General features: G+C 44.2%; 1 protein-coding gene across 1 annotated transcript; it reads right to left on the bottom strand.

The window, feature by feature from the left end:
- Nucleotides 1-182: 182 nt before the first annotated feature.
- NRDC (nardilysin convertase) lies at nt 183-25,976 on the bottom strand. Its single transcript, XM_084211057.1, has 31 exons — nt 25,646-25,976; nt 21,381-21,687; nt 21,111-21,192; nt 20,384-20,537; nt 18,655-18,728; nt 17,147-17,242; nt 16,096-16,218; nt 14,661-14,718; nt 13,649-13,722; nt 13,378-13,447; nt 12,943-13,020; nt 12,388-12,508; nt 12,252-12,310; nt 11,613-11,667; nt 10,233-10,337; nt 9,854-9,977; nt 9,272-9,358; nt 8,569-8,688; nt 7,791-7,842; nt 6,532-6,682; nt 5,385-5,512; nt 4,924-5,086; nt 4,250-4,281; nt 3,828-3,966; nt 3,358-3,405; nt 2,999-3,051; nt 2,307-2,390; nt 1,325-1,415; nt 931-1,047; nt 616-705; nt 183-396 (listed from the first exon to the last, which is right to left on the bottom strand). The coding sequence occupies exons 1-31, from the start codon at nt 25,843-25,845 to the stop codon at nt 202-204; spliced, it is 3,330 nt and encodes a 1,109-aa protein (XP_084067183.1). The 5' UTR covers nt 25,846-25,976; the 3' UTR covers nt 183-201.
- Between the last annotated feature and the right edge of the window lie 1,565 nt (nt 25,977-27,541).

Here is a 27,541-nt window from a genome sequence, read left to right as displayed (position 1 = left end):
GAAGTCAGGGCTGTGCCTCTTCTTAATGAACTTGGGAAGGTGATGAGAGGTTGGCTGGAAACTTGAGGAAAGCTTCCTCAGTGTCTGAATGGGCTCTTCATCCCAGCTACCACTACAGCTGGTTTAATAAAAATAGGTTTGTAATGTTGATGTTGCAGAAAGCACCTGTATTACACAGCAGGGCAGGGCAAGGTATCAGTTTTATTTCAATATTTTATGGTAAGGGAGAACATTCAGAGTTGATGTGTAGGCTTTGATGTCCTTGATGGAAGTAAAGTCACGCATGAAAGAGGAGGGGGGCAATAAAACAAGATGAGGTATTTCACCAGATGAAGAGTTCTGTCCTGAGACAGCTGTCACCTCTGAGTCCCCTTCGTGCTTTCCATATCCAATCACCTGGAAAAAGGTACCAGAAGAGAAATTGGGATCTCATTCAGCATTTCTCTGCCCCATCAGTTAACTTGAGACACTGAAATGCAATTTTAACAAGAACACTACTTATAAATGAAGAAAATGTGGATAACCATTGTAAAAGTTACATCACAGATCTCCTCTCCCACACTCTTACTGCACTCTGCTTCTTGAAGGTGGCAACAGGAGCTGACAGACACTCACATGTACACTGAGCACCTTCCTCTGGTTGCTTCTGTGAGCTTGGAACCAGTTGACCAGGTCTGCTTGTGTAATAGACTTGAGAGCTTCAATCTGAAACCCACAGGAAGGAGGTTTTAGCAGCACAGTGGCAATTCAAATAATTTTAAACAAAAATATTTCCTCTGCAACCTCTAATCCATTGGATAAAAGAACCTTTTTAAAAGAACACATCATTTTAGAGCCAGTGTGTCACTAGTAGCATAAATTCCATTTATGCTTTTGAAACTGCTGCAAAACCAGTGTGGTGGTTGTGTCCCACAGCTGCAGGACACCCACCTCCCGTGCCAGCCTGTCAAACAGGTACTGCTGGGTCACCACTTCATTCCAGTTCCTGTCCACTTCTTCCCCAAGGTGGGAGTCTTCACATTCCTTCAGCTTTATCAAAGCTGTTACCTACATGGGAAAAAGACAATTAGCTTTAATGAGTTTAAACTACCTTAATTTAACATCACAGTCACTGCAGTTGAGAGAAAAGCTGAATTACATTAATGAGGTAGCTCCTTGCTTTTTGAGCTTGATTGCAAATGGCCAGAGAATGGATGTTTAGGGAACAACAGCAGAACAGAGCAAGAGGCAGATTTTAAAAGGTCCAGAAAACCTCAGAAAATCACCAGATAGCTGTAACTGAACCATGCAGTTCAAAGAAGAGCTTTTTTAGATGATGTTTTACCTGGGTGTTAAATGCCTCTTCAGTTAAATCCTTGATTTTCTCTTCAAAGCAAGAAAGAAACTCCTCAATTTTCCTGTCAACCAATTCAGAACTAGAAGAGAAACAAATAATTTAATTAGGCAGGAAAAACCAAACCAAACAAAAAAAAATCCACAAAATATTAAGGGGTAAAGTAGCAGCCCCCATCTGATGAGGAAGGGACAGGCTGAGTTCCCTCATGCCCTGAAAAGCTCACTCAGATCTGAGAGCACCTGGTGGTCAGTTTGTGCAGTGCTCTCAGTTTCAGCTGTGCCCACTGCTGCGATGCTGCTGGGGACCTGCTCTGCTGGGGACCTGCTCTGGTGTCCCCAGCTGCAGCCCTGAGCCCTGCAGAGTAAGGGGCTATAGGACTGGGACTGAAAGAAAATGTGATGTGATGGATCCTGAGGTTTCTGACACATTAAAACCCTCCCTGATGACACACACCTCAGTAGTGGAAGTGTCCAAATGTAAAAATTAGAGGCAGCAGCACTGTGCTAATTAAGTTTTCACTGACACTGTTATTTTCCACAAGTGGCACATTTTTCCAATAATCCTTCACCTCTGGCAGGTCAAATGCCTGTAGTTCAAAGACCCAGGTTTGAACAAAGCCATAACAGTGCTGTGCCTGCTGAACATGAGCCACAATAACAGCTAGCCAGGATTTGAACTCTCCTGACAAAACAGCTTCAAAAGGGCAGGGGGATATTTTACTTAGTCTTGAGATTACTTTTCACTACTCAAGGCAGGACCACTGCAGTTTTAAGAAGCCTAAGGCTGCTGTTCTATTCAGGTGCTGGTTTTGAGTCAGGATATTGTGACTGTCAGCAGTGTCCCTTCTGACATCCCCTTGAATTAAAAATGCCTCTGTGGCCTGAAACAGGAGGGAACTCTCAGCTGGGAGCAGGTGACTCCCACAGCCAGGGCTGGGAGCAGTGAAGAACTTTCCCCACAGAGCACTTACTTGTATTTAGTTGCCTGGGTTGCCACTGTGACTGAGAAGCCAAGAATCCCAGAAGTGTTCCTGCAGGTGGGGTACACGTGGTAGCTTAAAAGAAAAAAGGACACAAGCACAATTAACTTTTCATTTACAGGACATGCTGCAAGATAAAATAGTGTTGGTACTTTCGAAAGAAAAATCTGAGATCTAAATTTGCAATACTCTTATTTTCTTTATTTTCTGCATTGCTGCTTTTCAGTGTTTTCTCAGCTTTAGGAAATCCTTTTAAACTTGGGAGTGTTCATATTTGGGTTCCTGCAAACTCATCCAAGCAGAGTGAGAGACCCAGAGCTGTGAAAAGCCTGCTCCAGTTTCTTGAGGTAGCAGGGTGCCTCTGAGGGAGGCTGCTCAGCACCACAGAGCTGCTGTGAAAACAGCCCTGGGGAAGGGGGGCTGAGTGTGGAAGTGCAAGGAACAACTTCATGCTGAATAATTCTGAGTTAACACACTGGTAAGAGATGCAATTCTTACAGAAGTCAAAAGCAACTTGGCTTGCACTTTGTATTGATGGGTGCTTTTGTTTTTGAAGTGTTGGTGTTGCTGTTCCCATTAGATTAGCCACTGTGCAGGAAGGATTCCCAGAGTAAAACCACCAGAGACCAGTCAAAGCAGGAGTGTAGGAGCAGGTGCAGGAGAATTCCTCCCAGTGAACTCACCCAAGGGTCTGCTTGGTCCTCAGGAAGTCAAAGCAAGGCTCCTCCATGTGCATCTGAAACAGCACAAAGGTACAGCAGAGAGGTGACACTGCCTGCAGCCCCTCGAGGGCTCCACACAGAGCACAGGGACACTGAAGTGTCCCTGCCAGCCACAACCACAGCACTGAGAGAGCTCTGTGCTCAGTGGGTTGGGAGCTACAGAACAGTCCCCTGTAGTGTCCATCACTGCAGCACCCAAACACTGCAACCAGGGGCAGCAACAGGAACACACTGGGGGCCAGTCAGCCTGGTGGCCTCAGCTCCAGGCAGAGTTCAAGGGAGACACTGTGCTGAGTTAGGAGGCACAAACACAAACTTACCACAAGCAGCTCCATCAGGGTGTATTCCCTCAGGTTCCTGGCACCTGACTGGAAAAAGAATGAAGAATTTAGGGTGGGTTTAATGTGATTGCTCAGGCCTAGGTGACTTGTGGCACACACCTCAGCCTGGACTGCAGCACTGAGGGACAATTCACAGCAGGAACAGATGGGAAGTTCTGGTTTTCCCTGAGGGGACAGGCCCAGCCCAGCACCCAAGATCACAGCTGGGGACACCAGGAAGCCACCACAGCACTAACCCAGCTCCCAGCAGCAGTACAGGAAGGGAGGTGCTGGCTTCAGGGAACCCCCACCTTAGAATTCAGGGAATTCCACTTGGGTTGAGCCTTGGGGCACAGGGCCTGTGCTCACAGGAGGTCTGTGTGTCCCCTCTGTGACATCCCTGTGCAGAGCCTGCTCTCAAGGAGGAGTGGTGCCAGAGGAGCAGGCCAGCCCAGCCCAGCACACGGTACCTGGTAATAGACTGTCACCTCGGAGTTGGCGTCGCCCTTGTTGAGAGTTTTCACCTTACACAGCAGGTGGGTGTTGGGCAAATCCACCACCCGGAACTGCACGGGGCAGGGATGGGCCAGGGGAGCAAAGTGGAGCTTCCTGGAGGGAGCACAAACAGCACAACTTCAAACACCTGCTCACATCTTGGCCAAAACCAGAGCAACACCCAGACATTTACACACTTGGTCTGACAGTATTCTCCCCTTCCCCAAACCAGAACTGTGTCTGCTTAAACTGCCACCATCAACAGCCACTTCCTGCAAACACCAGAGGGAAGAAGGGAATTTCTCAACTCCCACTCTAACTCCCTCCTCCAGAAAAGAATTGAATCTTGATTATAGTTTCCATATAATGAGCAATTAAAGAGTCAAGAGATACTCACTGAACAACATAATTCAGGAAGTCCTTTGCTTCCTAGGGAAGAAAGCAGACATCAGTTTTATTTAGAAGAGAATTGTTACCTCAATTCACAACCACACACCCCAGGATAGCACTTGAGAGAGTGAGCCCCAAGCAAAGCTGAGCTGTCCTGCTCCCTCACACTGTCCCCAGTCCCTCCAGCCTCCTCTGCACCACACTGCAGAGTGTCCACGCTGCCTTTTGCACTGCAATGTCTCCAGGAGAAGGCACGAGCCAAAGAAATGGCACCAGTTATCCTTACTCCATGTGTTTGGCACTCAGTGAGGTTTAACCAAACCATGCAGGCAAATTCCCAGGATGAATGTGCTCTGAGGGAAGCCTCCTCCTGTAACACCACTCTGGGAATTTCTCCATATCAAATATATCATTATGCCAAACAATATAAAAAATGGTGGCAACAGAAGAAATAGATTACAGACATCTACTACGTTTTTTCCTATCAGCAGTTTAAGCCCAAATTCCTGGAAACTTCTGTTCAAACTGGCAACTGTGGACTGCCATTGGCTTATCCCCACGAGCACTCCTGAGGTGTTGGAGCTGACGCTGCCCAGTACCCATGAGGCTCCAGACTGCCAGGGCAGAGTTCAGTGTGCTAAAGCCCAGAATAAGCACTGCAGCTGCCAGGGCTGCACTCACCCTGCTGGTGAAGTTCCCTTGCACGAGACCCTCCACGAAGAGCTGGGACTTGAAGGTGGTGACGAAGGCGGAGAGGGCGTCGATGGAGAGCCCCTTCATCAGCGTCTGGTACTTGTCGATCATGGACCAGCGGCCGTGCTCCAGGATCAGCAGCCGCACGTCCCTGGGGGCCAGGAACACAAGCAGGGTCAGCAGGAGCTGCTGGGTGCCAGAGATGCCTCTCCTGACTGCAGACAGGGAGAGGGCTCCAGGAGCCGTGGCTGGCTGTGCCCTCCCCACTGCTGGCTGCAGGTCACTGTGGGATGGCGGCTCCCCGGCTGTCGGGTCTGCCCCGCGGCTGCAGAGCTGCTGGGGCTCCCTCAGCCATGAGCAGAGCCTGCAACCAGCCCTGTGAGCACAGAGCAGGGATCCCTGAGCGCCTCAGCTCAGCCTCAGCCACTGCTGCCCTCCCCAGAACTCACTTGGCCAGAGTCTCGGGTTTAATGAGGATGTTGTAGTATGTTTTCTTCAGCTGCTCTGTTATCATTTCAAAAACTGCTGGAGTAAAGCTGAAGTCAGACAAGTAATCGATGATGAGCTGAAATAGAAGCTGTAAAGAGAACAGTTTCAATTGGGGCTTTTGTTGGTTTAATTTAATGCTATACAATAATATAAAACTATCATTAATAAAATTATCATTATTGAGACATGGAGCATTACTAAAGCACATTCCTCCATTCTGAGAGATGTTCCTCACTAAACAATTCTATCCTGACTGTTTCAGAAGGGCAGTGTTTTTACACAGTGAATAAGGTCAATATCCCAAATCAATAGGGGTTTCCACATTCTATTGAAACATATCTAGCCTGGAACCCCCAACATTTCTGTATTTAATATTCCATTTTTTCGTTTTACAGCTGACCAGCACAATGACATCACAACAGAGACATCATTCAGGATTAAAAAAGTGAATATTCAGACCCTGCTGCTTGAGTATTTGGCTTTTTCTGTTAAACCTCCTATTAATAAGTCTGACAAGTGATTAATGGTCTTAAAGCTCCAGCAAAGCTCCTGCAATGGAAGTTAATGGTTGTCTCCCCTTCACTGTGACCTCCCTGTGCTGGCCATGCCTTACATGAATTTAGGGAATGGGAACAGGGATCCCCCAATCCTCTCAGTAAGCCAACACAGAAAATCTGCACCCAAAATGGGCATGTTCAGAAGCTGGATCTCCAAAGTGAAATTGAAACCAAAATCTCTTTTCAGACACCCTTCTCCAGACATCATGGAAATAGGCACAACTTAGAGATGGAAATCCTCTTTATGGCCATGGGAGACACAAAGCTCTTTTTATAGGAAAAGCTGTTAAAATTTTAATGGAGATACAGTTATTACTTAAAAGGAAGATTTAAGTCAGCCTGAAGTCAGTAATTTGAGCTTGTGTAAGTTCACACAATTCCATCTTTATACATGTAAGCACAAGAAAAAGCAGCACATTTGCTAAATTACCCTGCCAGAGACCAATTCTTCTATTTAAAACACCACATCCAACCATTCACAGCACCAGAAAAGCACACACACTGCAAAAGCTGCAGGCAAAACAGCAGTGAGGAGAGGAGCAGAGCTTACAGGTAGTTTGTGATTGAATCCTTTCACTCTGATGATCAGGCCATACTCTCCAGCCACCAGCTTGTACTCCAGCTGAGCCACGTCTGCTTCATAAGCTGGTTCGCCCAGGTTGTGGGAAAGGATGTTTACAAATGTATCAAACAAGACTATGCTGGAGGGAGAGAAGGGCAGGGGGTTAAAAAGAAAGAAAAAAAGGATGGACTAAATATGAAAGTTAAGCCCGATGAGCTTGATGGTATACACAGTGAATTCCAACAGCAATAGAATTTGTGTAAAATGAGATTCAAAAAGAAATTTTCCCAAAAAATCAGAGATAGAGGACGCAGGTTTCCCTTTGTGCAAAAAGCACATGACGCTACTTAAAAATGATCTGGACATCCTGTAATGTGTCAGGATGTCCTTGAAATATGAAAAATTCCAGCTTCACAAGATTTAAGGTTTCTTCAAGGTAAGAATGCACATTTTAACATGACCATGCTCAAAACATGGAAAAATCACAGTAAATGAAATTATTTCACTCTGTGTAAAGGTGTGGAGGACAGACAGACTTGGTTATGCTCAATACTTGAGTAATGAGATGATTATTTATCTACCAAGGTAAAAAATAATAATAAACTAGAGCAAAGCAGGCTACACAACCTGGAAACTGCAGTCCCCGCTTTCAGGTTTTTGTTATTGCCTGGATTCTAATTCAAAGATTAAACTAACACAACTCATGAAAACAGATTTAAAAAGGCTTTCCTTTCCCAAAACATGATTTGTGCAGGTCTTGGCAGGCTTATGACAGCAGCACTGTGACACAAGTGGCAATGGCAGCCTGAGGCAAGCCAAGTGCAGCAGACCCAGAACTGCACACAGAGCTCTGCCTGACCCCAGTTGGTTTCCCAAGGCTGCTGCTGCCTCTTCTCCTGCTCCTGCAGGCTCCCAGGATGCTGGGACATGCTCAGGGCATGACTGTGGACTGCTCTTTCCAGGAGCAGCTCCTTCTCTGAGCACTGCTGCTGTAATTTTGCTTTTCCCCAGACTTGCCCTGGGGAGTACCACACCATGAACTCCTTACACATCTGTTTGCTACAGGCAGGACCTGCTGCACAATCACCATGAGCAAAGGGCAGATAAAACCACAAGGAAGGTGGAAGGATGTGAGAAAAGGACACCTTATTCTATTCCTGCTTAAAATTAAAGTCTCCTCCCAGTTTTTCACTAGGTATGGTAGTTTAGCTACTCTGCAAGGTAAGCATAAATAATACAATCCTCACTTCTCTGCAGACTGCTGTATCAATGGAGAGATCAGATGGAATCGAACATAACCTGGGGAGGAAAAGGAAATTTCAATGAGCAATTGTGTAGAAAGTGACAACTTCCTAAACTCAGATATATTTCCATCAAGTTGCTCTTTGGTGACAATTTGAGTTTAATGAAAAGGTCACTCATCTATAACACTTTTTTTCTTATTTTAAGTCATCATTAAACGTCTTCTTATTCCAAAAATCTCCCCTTTGAAGTGCCAAATATTGAAAAACAAAGCTGTGCTTTGCAGAATACTCCCATGGCATGACCACTATAAATAGAAAAAGAAAACTTCACAGAACACCTCTTTAAGAGACACTAAAAACTGTGACATTCTGCTTGAAAGCAGCAATATATTTTACACCCTTGTCTCTGATCCAGGCTGTATTTTTCTCTTCCTGTAGAAGAGACTATGTCCCTTCTAATTAATGTGCTCCTTCCTTCTCAAACCCTTGTCTCAGCAGCATATTCTGTCTGCCCAACCTGTCCCCACACTGACTGTTCAGAAGTCAGTAAATTTCAGTGATTACACTTTTCAACCTGAGGTATCAGCAGGGTGTCTTTGTTGCCTTAGCTCACCTGCTTCTCTTTTATTGTAGCTAATAAACATATCAAAAGGACCATGGAAGAGCTGACAGCAAGCACTTCAGTTTAAATGGTGAACACTACCAAGGATTATTTGCCTTCAAATAAATTCCAGCTGGTAAAAGCAGGGTCTTGCTATTCAGAAAGCCCTCAGGCATTTACCTTTTGGGATTTTGAATTTATCATCCTTCCTGTACCAGAGACAGCCTTGTTGTGTGCTGAGTGTTTTGACTGGATATTCTGTCTCAGGGCAGTCAGCAACTTTCAAAGCAAAGTCGGTGGCTAACGAAGAGAAAAAGCACACCAGAACCACATGTTAGTGTGTTTCACAGATACAATCAGGCTAAATTATTAAAAAATACATTTTTCCCTTCCAGTTTTCTACATTATTTGTGACAGTACTTTCCTGGACCCAAAGAACATCTCTGTTTCACTTCCACACCAGAACAGTGGCTGAAGCAGAGCAGAAGTGGTGGCATCACATTTCCATCCAGGACACAAGTCCTGGTTTTCATTTCATTTGCTTTTGGCAACAAAACCAGATGGTATTTAGATGCTCTCAGAAACAGGAGGATTAAGCAAATAAAATTCTCTTCTAAGGTGTCTGGAGCTCTGCATTAACTCTCACTGACTGTGTGAGTTCTGCTCTGTTATGGATATATCATCTGTAATTTTATATACCTTAAAATAACTCAGTTCTTAAGCTTATAAATAAAAGAAGAGTAAATAAAATCCAGCTGAACAGAGTGCTCATGTTTTTTTAATTTGCAAAAACCGGTTGATACCAGTTTAGGTTGTTTCTAAATCACAGCAAATTGTCAAATAAATCACTGGAGAAGATTTCACTCATGCCCAGGTGCCTTACCTATGTATTTGTTCTCCTCTGGAAGGTGTAAATCGGGATTTAACTCAAAGTCACTGTCCCATAAATCACTCCAGTACTTGTCAATATCTGTTAAAAACCATAAAATGCATTAGTTCAGCAGGAAGGGAAGGCCACCTATTTCCAGACATCTTTTCCCAATCTCCAGAAAGATCTGCAGCATCATAGCAGTTTCTTAACATCACCCTATTCCTCAGGACTCTTTCTAAATCCTTTCCTACAAAATCCTCTGGAGCAGGACTGAAGCAGCCCTATTAAAAAGCAAATCAAGTCTGCCTGAGTAACCCAGCTCCCTGCACACCCTGTGCTCCAGTGCTGTTCTTTCCCCTGAATGGCAGCCAAGTGGAGCTCACAGGGACCTCTGCCTCCCAAAGGAACTGCAGGAGTGGGAATCCACTGGCAGCAAACAGAGAGCAGGTTCAGGTGGCACAGAGACTGATGGTGAGCTCAATAAAGCACTGAGGATTCATTGCCCCACATCCATGCACTTGTATTTTGTGTTGTCAGCCTTTCACTTCCTCTAATGCAGGAATCAGACCCTCTCAGCTCCTGCTGCTGCTTTACCTTCCATGCTGTACTGAGTCCCAAACCACTTCTCTTTGAGGTGACACTGGCCTTCGTTGGCAGCAGACAGCAAAACCAGGTTGGCTCTCTGAGGGCTGAGCTGGTCCAGGGCATCAGCAATGATCTACAAGTTCCAGACAATATTTCAGTTCAAATGCAGCTCTGACTGCCTGAGCCAGCAAAGACTTCCCAGTTGGAAAGTAGGAAGAACAAGACATAACAAGCTTACAAAACAGATTTGCTTTCTGAATACAACAAGTGTTTCAATTAATACAAAACCTGTCCCTGCATTATGTTTGATTTCAAATGCCTGTATTACACAGTATGCACATGTTTTCCTTACATCAAAACATATAATCAGAGTTCAAAGAACATTTACCTCCGGCTTGTATTCAAACAAGAGCTGGTCTCCTGTCAGAAAATCTTCCTTCTTAAACAACTGCATGTTCTCACAAAGGTTTTCCACATAGTCAACTGGATCTGTCTGCAAGCAAAGAAATATAGCTATTTATCACATAATTAGAAACCCAAGATACCAATTTTCTGTTCTGAGAAGAGCTTGACTAGTCAAATATGTTGAGCATGTGTTGGATGCTGTGCTTGTTACAGCATTTCATTTCAGTTATCACATTAAATATATTTCATAACCATATCTAATGTTCAGTCTTCTCTGAGAATCCTGAAATTTCAGACACATCACCTTTGTAGAAGAAACCAGGATTATGCAGTTTACAGTCATGGAATCTACTAAGTTAAAGACCCAGCAGAATGCACTCCTTGCCTCCAGGGGACACAAGCAGAGCCCTGCAACAACTCAAGATTTAAAGTGACCTGGAAAGCACAAGGCAAGGAACTGCAGCTGCTGCGCGAGCAGCTCTGGCTCTGCTCCTTTCCCCAGCTCCCTGCCATGATGTGCAGGGTGAGGAGGGGGAGGTTCTCCTGTTTGAACATGAAATACACATTGCCCTCCTGTTTGAACATGAAATACACATTGCATTCTAGCAGGGTAAGGCTGCCTGGAGGACCAGCCTGCTCAGCTTCTTGCTAAGTGCTTTTGGGGTGTCTGCACCAGCCAGCACAGGACTGTACAGGTCCTGGGTCAGACAGAGAGCACAGGACACCTGGGAAGAGCTGAGTTTGGCACATCTGTGTCTTGTAAATGTAGTGGGAAATATGCCCAAGGATTTAAGAAAACAAACACCTGAGGAAACATTAAATTTTCCCTAGGCACCCCCTAACCATTCATGCCAAGCCCTGCCTGTGAGACCATCACTCCCTAGCACAGCTCCATCCACCAGGCAGAAAACTGGAGTGCCATGACTAAGTAAGTCATTCTTCTGCCCCTGGGATTCACAAAAACTGGAGTGCCATGACTAAGTCACAAAAGCACACACCAATCTATGTTCCTGCTGTATATAGTATTTGTATGGATGGATTTGTTTCCCAAAAGAAATTTCAGTGCCATTCAAAGAAAAAAACCAAGTTACCTAGTAGGAAACAGAACATGGCTAAATGTAGTAGGAGTAAAGACTAAACTGAAAGAGCCTAGCTAGCAGGTAAGGAATGAAAAATCAACATTAAATTCTATTAGGGAAAAATCTCAATATTTCTCTGCCTAGAATACATCTCTTTTCAGCCAAACACAGCCTCATTAAGTGCACAATGTATTTCTTCTCAAATAGAACTTTGAAAATGTGTTTCAAACTGAAAAAGTAATTACTTTTCATATTTTACCTATTTCAGAACAGTGGATAAATACCTGTTCCTGGTAGTGAAATTCATTAGCTTCAATCTTTTGTATTTCTTCCCATATTCTGCAAAGGAGGAAGAAGATAATAAAATTGGATTTTCTCCATTATTCCACAATATTTACCAAGAATCTTAAAAAAGGAGCCTTCTAGGAAAGGCATCAATGGTGAAATTGATGATTCATCCAGGTACAAGACACAGAAGCCAATATTAAATGCACTTCCCAAAATGGCATTTCTCAGAACTGGCAGAAAGTTCTTCCATTTTCCAAAGAGAAAGAGAGTTAACTAACAAGAGTCAAAATCTGATACCAAAATAACATGAAGGCTAACACAAGAACACCCAGCCCTGACTTCTACAGACCTGGCTCAACAAATTTCTTTAAAATGAACACAAAACTGCACCTGACCTCTACACTAGTTCAGCTTACTAAACTGAAGGAATCACATCACAATAAAGAAACTGAAAAACACCAAGAAATAAGCATAAACATTTAGAAAATTTCTTTTTAAACTGACATGTTTTCCACACAGACAAGCTTTACTAGTGACTCCCTGTTTATGCTCCAGGAACTCCACAAAAAGGGCAAACACTACAAATAACAGGATAATAGAGAAGGACACCACCACAAAGAGTGGCAAACACTTGCCTTTGATCTGGCCCCTTTTTCTGCAGCATCTTCACATACTGAAACACAACGTGGGCCACCTGCAGGCAGAAAGGAAGAGATTCATCTTTCCAGACTTTGGGAAACAGCAGGAAAAACAAGCTGCAGGACACCATACCTCATAGAAGTGCTTGTAACCTTCATCAGTCAAAGTCACAGAAATGCTGAAGATGGAGTAAGTGGAGTTCTGTTCAAATCCTGTCTCTCCATTTCCTCCATACAATGCAAGGGCCCAAAACCTATGGAAGAGTGAAAGATACTTATTAATTCCTCCTTTCAGCTTTGTTTGAGCTTAGCTAGAAGCAGTATATCAGAGGGTATCCTTATTTCAGAGGCTTTCAATCCATTTACAGTTTACACAAAGCTTTTCCAGTTAAAGGATGTGACCTCAGGATACAGAATTAAAGAAAAGCAGTGAAAAAGCTAAGTATCCTTTTGGAGATCTCAAAGATCAGTCAGAGATACTGCTGATCCATGACTCACAGACAAAAAGCCCATTTATTCCTTACTTGGGTTTATCATCACCTTACAGAATATGACTATAAAACACTGATAAAAAAAGGCAGGCTTGGCCTGCTTTTACATCTATAGAAAATATAAATACACAAAATAGAGTTTATCTGTATTTGAATGAGATCAAAACATTTAATAACCACGCTTAAAAACCACATACTTTTTCCTAAGGAAAGAAAGAACACTGCCTTTGCCTTCATGTCCCACCAGCCAGGAAATATAATGAAGAGGCTTCACCCTAAGAGAAAGTTTGGAGATTAGATGCCAGGAGGTAACACATCTCACAGAAAGAATTCAAATCACTGGGCTAATGACTAAAATATGCATTGTCTCTTTTTTTCAGGGCAAGTTTTGCATTTTCAGGCAGAATTAAGATAACAAGCTGAAAGTGTGGGAGTTCAGAACATAATGACTGATCTGAGTCAGTGAGGAAAGGGAACTGTATTTGCAGCAGTTGAATTCATTTTTAAAATACCCCCCTAGCTGAATCAAAGTAATCAGTTAGACAAGTAAATGAGATTCTTTGGTTTGTTGTGAAAGTCAATAAATTATTCCCAGCATAAACAAGGTAGAAGTAAAATGCAGCACAGTGTACCTGTAATACTGTTCTTGTGGGGGAAGTGCCCAAGTGATGGTCAATGAATGAACTTTCCTGATTGGAACAACTGGACACAAATAAATGGAATAATTATAAATATACATGATGACACAGAGATAAGAAATTTTAAATAATGCAAAAAGAATAATTAAAAGCTATTGAAAACCAAACAGAATTACTCTACAAAGTATCTGGATCACCCAGAGAAAATTTCTTTCAGCATTCAGGTATTCAAAACATTCAAAACATTTAAATCCATTTCACTTACCTCTGTAAAGCTTGTGAAACTCTGGTGTGTCGAAAGGCTGAGTCAGATGGCCAAAGCTGGGCTTGGGTAAACCACTATAAAGCAAAATGGAAGTGTGATGTTACTGGCAGGGGTTCAAGGCTACACTGAGATATTCCAAGGCATCAGGACCACAGCTCTGCAGCACACAAGAGAGCCTGGAAAGGGCCCTTTTTCTAAGGGTGCAGCCCAGCATCCCCCCAGCCCCAGGGAGGGTCCCTGGGAGGCAGCTTGCCCACACAACTGAGCAATTAACCCAGATGTGGATATCACCCCAACACCTCCCCTTCCTTCTGTACAAGAAGCACAAAACCTGCTTCTGTACAGCCAAGAACAGCAAACAACATCCTGAGTTCACCCTGGACCCAAGGAATCCTGATGGATTGTCTTGTGGGGCAGGAGGGATGAGGAGGGGTGTGGCCAGGACAGACAAATGTGTCCCTGAATGGCATTAGGCTCTCACAAGAGCATTTCCAAGCACCACAGAAACAAATCTCTTGCAAAAGGGAAAAAAATGCTTTTCAAGTTAGCAAAGCTTTTGCAGAACCCCCTTTTTAGAGGGCATATTGGAGTGAACCATTAAAAAAAAAATATTTCTAACCCACTGCCACCCTAAGGATGACACTTAAATTCCAGATACAATGTTAATTAATTTTGCTTCCAATTATTTTTGACAAAAGGCAAAGATAAGCAATGTGAATTGATAATCTAAGTTTGAATGACTTATCATAAAGCCAAGGCATCAGCAAATATTAAGCAAACACTGCTTCAAGTTAGCACCACACAACTCACAGCCTAAATAATTGTTAAGCAGAAACAAAGTCTTCCTGGAACAATTAACAGTGGTCTTTAATTTTAAAAGTTCCCTTTTTTTTTTCCAGATAACAATGTTAATTAACAAAGGGGAAATCCCTCTGTAAGGGATTTTTTAAAACGTCATTTTAAGAAGAGATTTTATCATCTGCAATGTCTTTATGCATCAAGTGAATCTTACTTATTTGGGATCTCAGAGAAGATTTCTGTCACCCACTTTTCCAATGTATCCAGTGTTTCTAAAAAAGAAAGAAGACAGACAGAAATTCAATTTCCTCAAGATCTAAGACAAGTTACCTTATCTCACCAGTTCAGTTATTTCAAAGAGGCTGCAAGTCAGTGTATTTGAAAACTGCAACGTTCTAAATTATAAACTTCAAAGCTGATGGTTTGAATGAATTCTTAACATTTGTTGAGCTGTATCTGTGGCCACAGCTCTGGGTTTGTATAGGGGGCTCAAATCCCAGGCTGACACAACTGGGATTTAAAGTTCAGCAGTGTCTGGAGTGACTGCAGAAGGAATTTCTGTCTTAGGGATCTACAAAATCACCAGGACTTGCAACTCATTCCACAATTCTCCAGATTATACACAGGAGTTTTTCCCCTCAAACTCAGACCTGCAGTTCTAAGGATTCCTTCTCCCCATCCTCTTTTCTAAGGGAAATAAGTCACAAACCAGAAAGGTTATGTAAAATAAAACCTTTGCTTGTTTAAGCAACCATTCTGAACTCCAGAAGTGATGTTGTATATGCAAACAGCAGCAGTAAAAAAGTCTGGACGGGGTAGGAGGAGGATTCACTGTTGGGTTTAACAGAGAAGGAAATACAAAATTGACCTTGCTGGTTATCAGGTACCACCATTTTCTTCCCAAACACCATAGAAAATATCACAATTCATCACTGGCTAAATGACTATTCAAGAGGCATTCAGCACCTTAAGTAGTTTACTGTCTAGACCAAAATTAAAAGCACAGGAGAAGAAAAGAAAGAATGCCTCTGTTATTACCATCTCCATTTTAGAGATGGGAATTGTAATCAGTTTTAGCATTCAATAAAACTCCTCCCTATACACAAACCTAACTTGAATAACTTCTGAGAAATGTGTTTCTTTTATTCTCAGCAGTAACCAACCACCCATACGTCTGCAGTTCTCCACTGAAATAAAATTCTAATCCATTTGTACAGAATCCCTCAAGCTATGGGGGGATAGCTACTCCTCCTCCTAGACAAACAAGACAACAGGGAGATTCAGTCTCAGTCTCCCCATAATTTGCTGAGGAGTTCCTCTGTTGATGGCAGAGAAATCAGCAGCATTAATTCATGTAACTGGTTTGACTCTTCACTGCTACAAGATTATTTCTGAAATGTTATCTTTGAGATTTTCCCTTCTGTGTTAACATGGAACCCGCTCAAAAGGTTTCTCAAGAAGCAGCAGGATGACAATAAGACAGCACTATTGCTCAGGTCTTGTTTCATTTGGAAACCAGGCTAAAATCTACATATAAATACCCTCTGCAGGACTGGACAAACCACTAGACTGGCTTGGGCTGCAGCTGGACTGGTTCCAAAAGCACCAACAGCAGCAATGAGGCTGCTTTTAAGGAGAACTGATGTTACCTTTAGACTGGACAACCAAGGTCATGTAGTGAGCAGAGTAATGGCGCTGCCAGAATTCCCTCAGCCTGGTGTAGGTGTCGATGTTGTTCAGTTTGGGCTCGTGCTTGAGGGTATCTGCATTACCTGCAAACATCACAGGGGAGGCAGGGCTAGTTATCCACACTGTGCTGACAGCAAGAACACACCCAGTGAGAATTCACTTTCCTCCCCAGGTCTAATCATGGTAAAGCACATTAAAAATACCTAATAGAAAACTGGAGTGAAAGGAGTGTTAAGTGAAACTGGGTATTTTCTGATTTCTGGTTCTTATCCAAAGGACAGCTGATATTTTTATGACAAGGAAAGCCAGAGTCCTCCTGCATTATCACATCTCTCACTGTGTATTGCCAGCCATTCCCTCACCAATGGAATTTCCAGAACAGCAGAGGGAAAAAGAGGAGGAAATATGAAGCTCAGTGTATGTCACCACAGAAATTTATAAAAACAAGCTACACTTCAAAGCTGGTAACTCTAATACCCATCAATCACACTGCTATTTACACACTCACCAGCACCATGAGGGTGAGGGAGAGAGGACTGTCCAAGAGAAGGACAAATTTCCATTCTGCTCCCTTCACATGGCTGTGAACTAACTCCCAGAAATTCAACAGTGAATTATTTACTTTGAAAAGCCTCCCTTAACAGACAACTAGAAATAATTTATTTTTCCAGGAAATTCTAATAGCAAAAAAAACCAAGCTTAAGCAAGATGGAGATGACTCAGAGAGCACCACCTTTGTGTTAAGAGTAAGTTCCATAATTATACACCTTGGGCACCCAGTTATAACATAGCAAAAATCAGTACCAGAAAGAGAAGTATCTTAAAAAGGAGACAGCTGCTTTTATTCCAAACCATTTTCCTGTAAAATGGATAATTGCTTGAACTCTTCTGAACAAGTTTAATGGTTGCTGTGATATGACAGTTCATGTTAGTGCATCTAACCACTCAAACTTCTAAGCAGTTCAAAGTTTAAGTATCATTACCATTTTGTAACAAAAATTCAGGACTTACCCCAAAAGAATTTCTTCATAGGATGCCCAGGCCTGGCAAGACTCCCAAATAACATCTCCTTTCTGTTTGCATCAGAGGGCCTTGCAAGCTGATACTCTGTTAATTATAAGAATTTGCAGTGGCATGCATCAAAGTTTGACATCATGTTCCCACAAAACAAAGCACAAATCCCAGCCAAACTGAAAAGGAGACATACCACACAAATGCAGTCTGGAATTTCTTTTAATATATGAATGCAGTAGTGAAATAAGAAAGTAATAATGAATACAAGAGGAAAATGTAGCTGAGAAGTAAAGAAGGTGTTAGAAGTAAAGAAAGTGTCAAGAAGGAAAAGCATGTAAAGCACCAACTTGTCCTGTCTGAATGCTCTATGTTAAGTTCAATGGGAACAAAAGGCTATCAATATTATACAGGACCAGGCCCTGCAGTAAGAGCCAGAGAACAATTACAAACCTGCTTCTACCATATGCCACACAGAACAACCCCTAGCCTAATAAAGAAATAAGAAATTGAAAGGTGAGCAAGGTAAGTTTCTAAAAATGCAGTTTTACAACCACTTTAATCTAAATACGAGGCTCTGCCAAAATCAATTCACCCTCCTGAACTGCATTTTCCTATTCCTGTTTTGCAGGTAATAACAACCATGTGCAGCAGAGCTGTAAACTAATCCCTGTGGCTGGGCTCTCCTGCAGCCAGTTCAGCAAGCTGACACCATTTCCAGGGCAGCACATTACCATGGTGTCACTGCAAGGCAAGGACTGGTTCTGCACCACCAAGGTGTAAAATGGCTGAAGCTGCTGAAGAACCACACCTTAACTCAAAGGCAGGTCCTTGTTTACACTGACTTTTATCTAAATTCAAAGATCAAATCGCCCACTTTTCCTTACCAGAAGACAGATGAAGAAAATTACTTGGAATAAATATTTGACCTAGTTGGGATATCTGCTTTTTTTTCCCTAAACCAGTGACATTTTAGAGGCAGTCTGGGAGTATTCAGCACATATAAGAAAATCAACACTCCACTTGCTTTTGTGCCTGGTTTAATTTCCTTCTGGGAAGTGACTTTTTAGTTATCCAGGTGTTAGAATAAGTAGACAAATAAAATCACCTCAACTTATTGTATTAACTCTGCACAGGACTGGAGAGAGCTCTGGGGCTGTGCTGCAGCTAAAGGCATTTTGTTCACTGCAGAGCTTCCACATGCTCATGTAACTGCCCTGCCAGTTACTGCCAAACCACTTCAGATTATTAATTTCCAATTAATGAAAATGTGAGGGTAAACTCTCACAATGCTGGCACCACATCCAGTCTTTCTTCCTCTAAAAGCCACTGATGTCTAACAGCCACAAAGCTTTAATTCAAGATTTTAATCTCTCTGGTAGGTTATGTGAAGTTGACTGAAGTGCTTAGAAGGGGAGTTCAACACAGAAACCAATAAACAATATTACAAAGTAGGTTTTGTTTTAAGAAGATGGGCTAAACACACAGGAAAAGATTCTCTTACTTACCACTGTCTACAGCCTCCACTTCTCGATCTATTGCATCCCTGATCATTAATGGGTGAATAAAGAATTGTGCCCACCTATGGAACAGAAAAATTCATATACTTCTCTTCAGTGTCTATTAAACTAGGCCAAAATGCCAGTAATTAAATGCAACATCTAATATTTTGGTTTACAAAGTTGCTGGACTTACTAGGAGCTATGTCATTCTTGACTATGATGTCTTAAATAAAGACAAAAGCCATCAGAAAGCAAAGGGCAAAGATTCCCAGTTCCACAGTGGGACTGAATTGGTTGGATGCAGTAGGATATGGGTGCAGGACGATCTGCATTACATCCTGAGAATGATCACACCACATGATCACACAAGTGATCCACCTAGTCTGGAATCTGGGGCTGACAGGGACCAGTATCAGGTGCTTCAGAGGAAATACCCAGCTGTTCCTCAGGAACAACATGACCACAGGGGAAGTTTCTTCCTAACTCCAGGAAACAAACTGTCGTGAAACACAAGTTTTTATATCCATTACAATTTTATTATCTACCATAAAAGTCAGCGTTGTCATCCTTCAGTATCCTCAGAGAGCAGAGCACTGGAAAGGGAGAGACCTGCAGTGCATGGAGACTGCAGAAGGCTGCCAGATATAGCTCTGTTTTATTTGCTGAGTTTTTTAAAATGAAAAACTGAACTGGCTGAAGCAAAAGGTTAGGAACAATAAAAGATTAAAAGTAATATATCTGTGATGGAGTTCTATGGTCAGAAAACCCATTACAATGAAGACAGCTGAAAGGTGATGTCTTTCCATTTCTTCAGATCCACAAGTGCTTGAATGAGCACAATTCATCGTCAGCACTCATTTATCTCCTTTTCATGAGAAGTGGTCCGACAGAACACCTAATTTCTGTTTCCCTCGCCATCAAGCAAGTTGTTGTGACAGATTGCAATTATGTTTTTTTTATTCTTTTGCACTTCCAAACATCTCAAAAAGCTGAATTAATCTGCAAATGGAAGCTGAAATTGGCCTAGTAAAATTTAGGTTATACTTGGAAAAATGTGCAAACACTGGCTCTTGAGTCAAAGTAAATTTGCAGAGGAGCCTCCTCTCCTCCTGAGATATTTTATGGCATCAAAATACTCAGCTACACCCCTTTGAATGAGAAATTCCTCTTACTAAAGGAAACCATGCCAACCAGTGGAGCTCTGTTCCAAATGCACAAAAGAGCAAGTTAAGCACTTTCTGGCATAAGAGACATTCAGCAGGGAATGACCTGCACTGGGTTAAATGCCTCCAGAGACACACATTGTACCATAACTTTGAAGGCTGCCTGAAACAAACTAACAATTTAGAAAAAACAGTAACTCTATCAGGACAGACATTTCAAAGGATGAGTTACTGGGATTCTGGGAGCCCTTCCCCTCAGATCAGTTGTCACCTTGCATAACATTTCTCCTGTCATCAATGCTACCAGCTTAAGAGTGCCAAAACAATCAAAGAGCTGCATGTGTTAAGACTTAAAGATGGGTCCTACATAATCCCACAGCAAAAAAACCAGCAACATATCCAAAGGGAAACAGCACTTTTCTGATTCAGTATCACTGCTGTAGTGCAGGTAGCTATGGAAGTTCAGCAACAACTTTGATCACCCCAAAATTAAGAACTGGACAACTACACCCAAGCTCCTGAGGCACAAACAGACATTAATTAATACCTAGTCACCATTCACACAAAGTTACCTATCCAGGGCTTCTTTGAAGTACTTCCTTTGCACATCAAACTGGAACACTGTCCTCTCACAGTCCGTCGAGGCGTTGTCACCGCCCCCGTGTTTCTTCAGGAACGCATCAAACCCGTTCTCATCTGGGTACTTCAAACTGCCCATAAAAACCACTGCAACAAAAAATCACCAACAGTGCCAAAATGACATTCATCTGTTAATCCTCACTGCAGCTAGAGCAACCCCTCTACGACTGACCCACAGCTCACAGGCAGAGGAAGCCTGGGTGATCTGCCCAGTACCTGCTGTAGTTTGCCTCTGACAGTGCCCTCCCAGGCAGGCCTGGCCTCAACCTGACAAGAACAGTATTTTGAAACACACCTGGTCAGAAACTTCACGTGGTTTCTGTGTCCACATTACTAATTCACCACCCTTTACCAGGAGATAAAGGTCTGTAGCTCCAGCCTGGTCTATAGAGCCACAGGTAACATAATTCCCCTCAATTTAATGGCTAACAACTAAAGTTGATATAAGCTAATGCAAAGCTTGGCAAAGTGTATGAGACACCTTCTCCCATATTAAGAACTCCTTACTAAGTCAGTATTTGTATAAAATCACAAGCTCTTGAAAATAAATTCTCAAACAGCCAAATTAGGAATTAATACTAAATACTTCAGAAATGCAGAGCTACATAGCACCCATTTTGCACTGAAGCTGGAGAAGATGAAACAGGAGCAGATACATACTATGTTCCAGGAAGTGTGCTAATCCAGGCAGATCTTCAGGATCAGAGAAGCTGCCAACAGCAACACAGAGAGCTGCTGCAGACTAGAGAAAATACAACATTCTCAGTAAAAGCTGCTTCAAGAAACACTTCAGGAAAATGACAGAAGTACAAGATGAATCAATTAGGACAGGCACAATAAAAAGGTCTCATCTGAACACCTAATCACACAGTTTCAGACCTCAAGAAAGTTCACTATATATTTTTGCACCCTACAGCTTCAAGTACATACCTGCTTTTCTGAACAACCTCTCTTTCTTGTCTCTTCCTTTTCAGCCAGCTCTTCTAATTCACTGTCATCAGAATCATCAAAATCCTCATTATCTCCATCACTGTCCTCACTCTCATCCCCCTCATCACACTCATCATCATCTTCTCTGCCATCTTCGATCTCAGCTCCAGAGTCATCATATTCATCACTGCCCTCTTCAGAATCATCATCATTATCCTCCTCTTCCTCTGAAGATGTTGGGGCACCATCCAAGTAATTCAAATCCGAAATCAAAAGTGCACATAAGCCATTCTGCAGTTTGATATACCTGAAAGAATAATTTTGTGCAATGAATACGTTCATTTCCTAAGTCTGAATTTTCAGAATTGCAAAAATTTCATTATTTCATGTAATACTTAGAGAGTGATTTCCTAATGAAAATCTAATGGTAGCCAAGACTGAGCAGATTTATAGCAGGAAAGTAGAACATTCTTCTGCCTCTAGGAATAAGAAGCAGTTCAGGGCAGTAGCAGAAGCCCTTCTCCCCATAAGGTCAAGCTCACTGATTTTGGCTTTTATTCTTCTCTTTGTGAAACATTTAAGCTATTAACTCACTTCATGCACTCAGGACAGGCAAACCCAAACTTCAATCATCTTTTAGGCTTGTTAGGCTCTTGGAAACAGGTATGATGTGACAGAATGAAGATCTTAGTCTTTGCTTCTAAGTAGGACCCAGAGCATTTGATTTGATTTGTTTTCATCAATGGTTTTTAATACATGGGGTCTGCAGATGTAGCAGGCAAGTGTTAGAAAGGAGAGAGGTCCTCTGCAGGATGCACAGAACCAGTCAAAGGGAACTGGCTGGGCTCCTACCAAGAAGCAATGAACAGTTCTCTGGGTGTGTTTATACATGTACAGAAGTTTTTAAACATGTGTGTATACATATAAATAAAACCCCACAAGCCCTCTGTGCAGCCCCCTTCTAAAACTTTTCACTCTGAGGACTGCAAGCACCAGTGCTCTCCACTACAAGCGCCCTCATCAGTATTCATTTACCATCAAATCTGGAAAAGAGTCACAATTTATCAAATTGGCCAGAGCATACCTGCCAGGAGCTTGCACTTGCTAATACACCACCAGCAGAAAGGAAGGAATGCTGGTCCAGAAAAAACTTCACCCACCCTATGAACTAGTGTGATAGAGACCTGTGGTATCTGATCCAGCAGAAACAAACAAAAAAAGAGCAAGCTAGAATAAAATAATCCCATGGTCACATCCCACGCTCCCAGAAAAATCTGAGTTACAGAGCACAGAATTACAGACCAGTCTTTGTTGAAAGAGGCTTTTAGAGGTCATCTGCTCCAACCCTCGAGTTTGTACCAGGTCAGAACCTTGCCATGTGGACTATCAAGTCTATGAAAAAAGCTAATGAACAGAAGTCTGATAGCTGTGTTAAGGTTATGACTCATGACCAGTCACCCAAGAGGAGGTGACAGAGCTTACTCTGGGCCAGGGTTTTGTGATCATGCACACACCCAGTCTCCTTGCTGCAAGATTGCTGAGCAGGACAAATCTGCTCTATCCAAAAGCAAAGTGCATTTTGACTCATTCAAACTACAGCACACACTGTGTAACTTGCAGGGATGCTCTGATGAACTGCAGGAGGCACAGAGAGTGCTGGAATGTCTGTGTACAAAGTTAACCCTCCTGCATTCTGAAAGCACATTTGTGAACCATTCCCACCAGATACGTGTCCCACTGCAGAGCTGCAGCACTCCTGAATATCCTAAAACACACACTGCACACATGGGTGCTGCAGCCTCTGTAGAGCTGAGAGCCAAAGCCCCAGACAGCACCTTCCAGCACTTCCTTCTCCACACACAACTCTGCCCTGCAGGTTTGCACAGCTCCTGGAGAACCCCGGCCCCCCAGCACTGGCGGAGAGCAGAGAACAGAACAGGGCTGCTCTTCCCGAGGAACAATGTGCCAAAAAGCTGCTCAGCCAGGTGTATCCAGCAGCTCTTGTTGATCCTTTGCACAGAGCCCCATTAAGCTAATGGAGCAGATTATACTAATTTTACATTGTTCATCTGGAGGCTCGTGGGTGTTGCACCCAGGACAGGGAGCACCAAGGACACGGCTGAACCACGGCCGGTGCGGCTGGAGGCTCTCGGATTTCACTCCAGCAGGATTTAAACAGCTTAGGTTATACAGAGCACAGGCACCACTGACACAGGTGTTCTTTACTTTTTCCATGTTTCAGTCCAATGGAAAAGGACAAATGTAACTAATATCCACTAGTATGCAAAATACAGCGCAAAAAATGCAATGCCATAAGGCAGAAACAGAAGCAAGCACAGTCCAATTGCTTTTTGAAGGACTATACAGCATTGATGCAAGTGAGGCCAAATTATAACATAAAATTCAAATTCTTAAAAATCCTGCTTAAATCTCCTGAATAGGTTTAAACAGGATTGTTCTCACACAAAGTTTTTCTTTGACAATTGTTTAGAAGTTAGTGTTGAAATTCATATCAGTGCGTGGTAAATACTGAGAGAAATGCTATAATTTCACAAATGACAGTAAATACAGGACCATGAAGTTCCATATGTGGATGAATGTAAATACAACATATATTTTTGGTAAATATAACTACACAGTTACAGCTCTAATGAGGAAACTTTTACAATGACAAATATTTTGTCCCAACCAACCCACTTCTGAAAATACATCCTGATATCTACGTCAGAGCTCCTTTGGTTTTGTGAATGTTATTTGAGAAGGCAAAATAAGACATTTTTCATGAAGTTAAGACTGATATCACCAGACACAGACACTAAGCCCACTGTGACTGGGCTGCAGCACACATCACTGAAGCATGAAAAGGGGAAAATGTGTCAGCATCATCACATCACCTGCCAGGACACTCCCCCAGGAGGTTTGGGACATCACACCTGGATACAGGTTCAGTGTGGCTTTCCTTCCAGACACACTGGACAAAAGGACAAGGACAAGGTCTGTGTTCTGTCAGGCTCACTTCACACACATGAAAATAAGTCTGAAAGCAACTCTGTGCTTCCAACTGAAAAATTCTGTTAAGAATGGACAGTGGGATTTCTGCAAGATTTTGGTATTAGTTTATGCTATAAGCAAACACTCTCTCCAACTCTCACATGCAGAGGAGGTTCCTGAGCCTCAAAATAGGTAGTGACAGCCTTCAATGGATTTCCCAAGCTTCATCCAGCAGTGTGCTGCTTCAGGCAGCAAAAGCAAGAGTTTCTTAACCTGACAGCATCAGCACTGTGAGCTTTGCATGAAGACAAGCCTGCCACAAAGCAGCATGACTAAGAATGCCATCAGGAGAGGCAGGCAGAGATCCAGAGGAAGCAGCAAGGAAGTAGGGCAAGAAGGGAGGGAGCAAGTTTCTCCCTGAGCCAATGGGCACAGCCCTCTTCAGGCAGACAGCAGGGAATCTCACTGCCAGCCAATGTCACTGCAAATCCAAACTTCAGTTCCAGGCTCAGGCAGCAGATTCTTCACTGGCTGCACAGATTAGACATCATGAAAATTAGAGATAAATATTTGAAAGCACCTCGAAAAAGGGCTGGATAATCATCTTAGAGGAAAAAGTTACCAAAGTGTCCTTTCAAGAACAGACTGCCTTACACCATCCAACAAGCTCAACCTCTGCTGGAGTTCTCATCTGAGTCTCTCGCTGGGTCTGGGCTACAGATGCTGTGTGGGCTGCGCTCAGGGAAGTTGATCTTTTTCATCACTTTTCGGGGTATTACTTAGAAACAGGGAAATAAAAATACAAGCAAAATGGCAGCCTAAGAGAACTTTGCCTCAACTCACAGATATATTTGCGTTAAAACTTAGAAACTCATCTTAAACACGAAGAGTAACAGTTTTTAAGCTGGGATCTGCTCTGAAATACTTAAACCGCACTTCGCACTGAACGCTTTCGGAGAGGAGCCGGGCCGAGGGCTGCGAACTAACGCTGCCTTGGGCATTGCAGTGCCTGGAGAACAACCAGCACCGAGCAGCCTGGCCAAAAGGGCCGATCCTCCCGCCCTGTGCCCGCACACACACCGGGCAGCCTACCTCCAGGACGAACACACCCGCGGGACCGCCAGCCTCCTTTCATCACAGACAGGACCCGGCTGCCCCGGCCGCCGGGACCAGCCCGACTTCCATCCCCCGGGGTCCCCGGGCACACCCCGGCCCACCCCGGCGCCCGGCTGGGCTGCCCCGGCGGCAGCTCGTCCTCCCGCACCCGCACTCACCGGTACTGCTTGGGGTCGCTGGGGGACTTGACGATGTCGGGGTCACCGAGGTTGTGTTCGGGACCGGCCCCCCTGCGCTCTTCCTCCTCGTCCCCGTGAGGCGAGCGGCCCCCGGCGTCGCGGCCCCCCTCCGCGGCCTGTTGCCCCACCGCAAGCTCCGGGCTGCCGTAGCCGCACGTCGCCTTGTTCCTGCCGGGCATGGCAGCGGTGGCGCCGCTCCACAGCGGCCGGACAACGGCCCGTCCCGGCCGCCAGCCCCCGGCCACGGCCCGCCCGCGGGGACCCCCGGCCGCCGCCGCCCGCCCGCTCCGAGCGAGGGCGGCCGCGAGACTGCGCATGCGCATAGCTGCGCGGCGCTCCCATTGGTGGAGACTACGCTGCCGGCGTGAGCGGGTGGGGGAAACCATAGATGGGGGAGTGAAGGGGGGCATGTGGCCCTTTTCAGGAATGGAGCGGAGCAGGCAGAGAAATCAGAGGGACGAGAAAAAGGAGGAAAAGCGGATACAGATTTCAGGGACTTCTCTGTGCGCCACCATGTTTCCATGACTATGACCGCCAGCCGCCTGAGCTGGGCTCCCCTGCTCTCGCCTTGGAATAGTCCAACGGAAGCCAGCCTCCTGCCCTCAGCGCCTTCACCGATTGGTCGGGCTGGCTGTCGCTCAAGCCAGCAAGGACCAATCAGCTCTCGGGCCGGCTGTGGGCAGCATGGCGGGTTCCGTGGCTCGCCGTTCCCGGGAAGGGGGAGCGCGGCGTGTCCTGAGCAGCGCAAAGGCTGCACCCACGGCTGCCGGACAGAAACCGCTCTTCGCTTTTTGCTGCCCCTTCGGCAGCTCTCTGCGCTCTCCGGTTCGTGGGTACCCTTTTCCCCTCTCACACTGCAGTGCCGGTGGAGCGGCAGCTCTGCCTCTCGCTGTGGCGGATCCTGCCCTCAGCGCAGCCTTTCTGCGCCGCCCGCGTCCGTCCCGCTCCGCTCCCCGCAGTGCCCGGCTCCCGGCGGCCTTGGCCGCAGAGGAGGTGCTGAAAGCCAAGAGGCCGAGCCTGAGGTAGCTCAGCCTGGGTAGCTCAGCCTGGGTGCCCGCCTGACACCCCAGCGCTTCAGTTCTCCACCAGATGGAAGCCAAGACCGTCTCCCATCCCAGGGTTTCCCTACGGCCTTTGCTGAGCGCAGCGCGCTTGGTGCTGGTTTGCACAAGTCACAAGAGCCGCTCGTCAGGAGCTGTCGCCTCTTTATTTTCACACCCCAGTGCCCCTTTTTTATCTTGCAACCAGGCTGCTTTATTAACACAACTACCCTGCCAGGCAAACGCAAGGCTCTCTGCAAGCCCACATCGCAAATTTCGAGTTTGCCTTCAGTGCAAGCAGGTTTATTTCCCGTGACAAATCAGTGTCTCACATTCTGCCCTCTGACTTGTTCATAAAAGTATCAATTACTCCTGACTCACTGCTGCTACTGAAACCAGCTGCAGGCCACTTAGGCAAAAGGCTTTCCTTGTATTCCTTCACAGCAAACAGAAGCTGATGAGACACACAAAATGTGTATTAATTCAGAGATGTAGCAGTTGCCTGTGAAGGTTTGATTCGTTATTTGAAATAAATTCTGCAGGATTTCTGAAAAAAGTATTAGGTTTCTCCATGTATGCAATATCAGACAGGGTAGAATTCCTAACCCTTTTCTTCAGACTGCCATGTAGCTACTTGCTGGTTTGTCCTGTGAAAAACAAGTCTGCCCATCCTAGTTTGAAGGGCCTGGAATGTACTTGTATTCTTTAAAGAATCCAATCTGACTTGACCAGAACACAAGGAAACACAATTATATATTGAGTAGGAAAGGGAAATGTCTTTTTTGCTAAGGGAAAAAAAAAGAGTAAGTGAAAGAAAAGAATTGAAATTCCATTT

The sequence above is a fragment of the Fringilla coelebs genome, assembly GCF_963513975.1.
Source record: "Fringilla coelebs genome assembly, chromosome: 9".
In the NCBI taxonomy this organism is placed as follows: domain Eukaryota; kingdom Metazoa; phylum Chordata; class Aves; order Passeriformes; family Fringillidae; genus Fringilla; species Fringilla coelebs.
The sequence above is the reverse complement of the archived record's forward strand: the minus strand, read 5'-3'. Positions and strand labels throughout refer to the sequence as shown.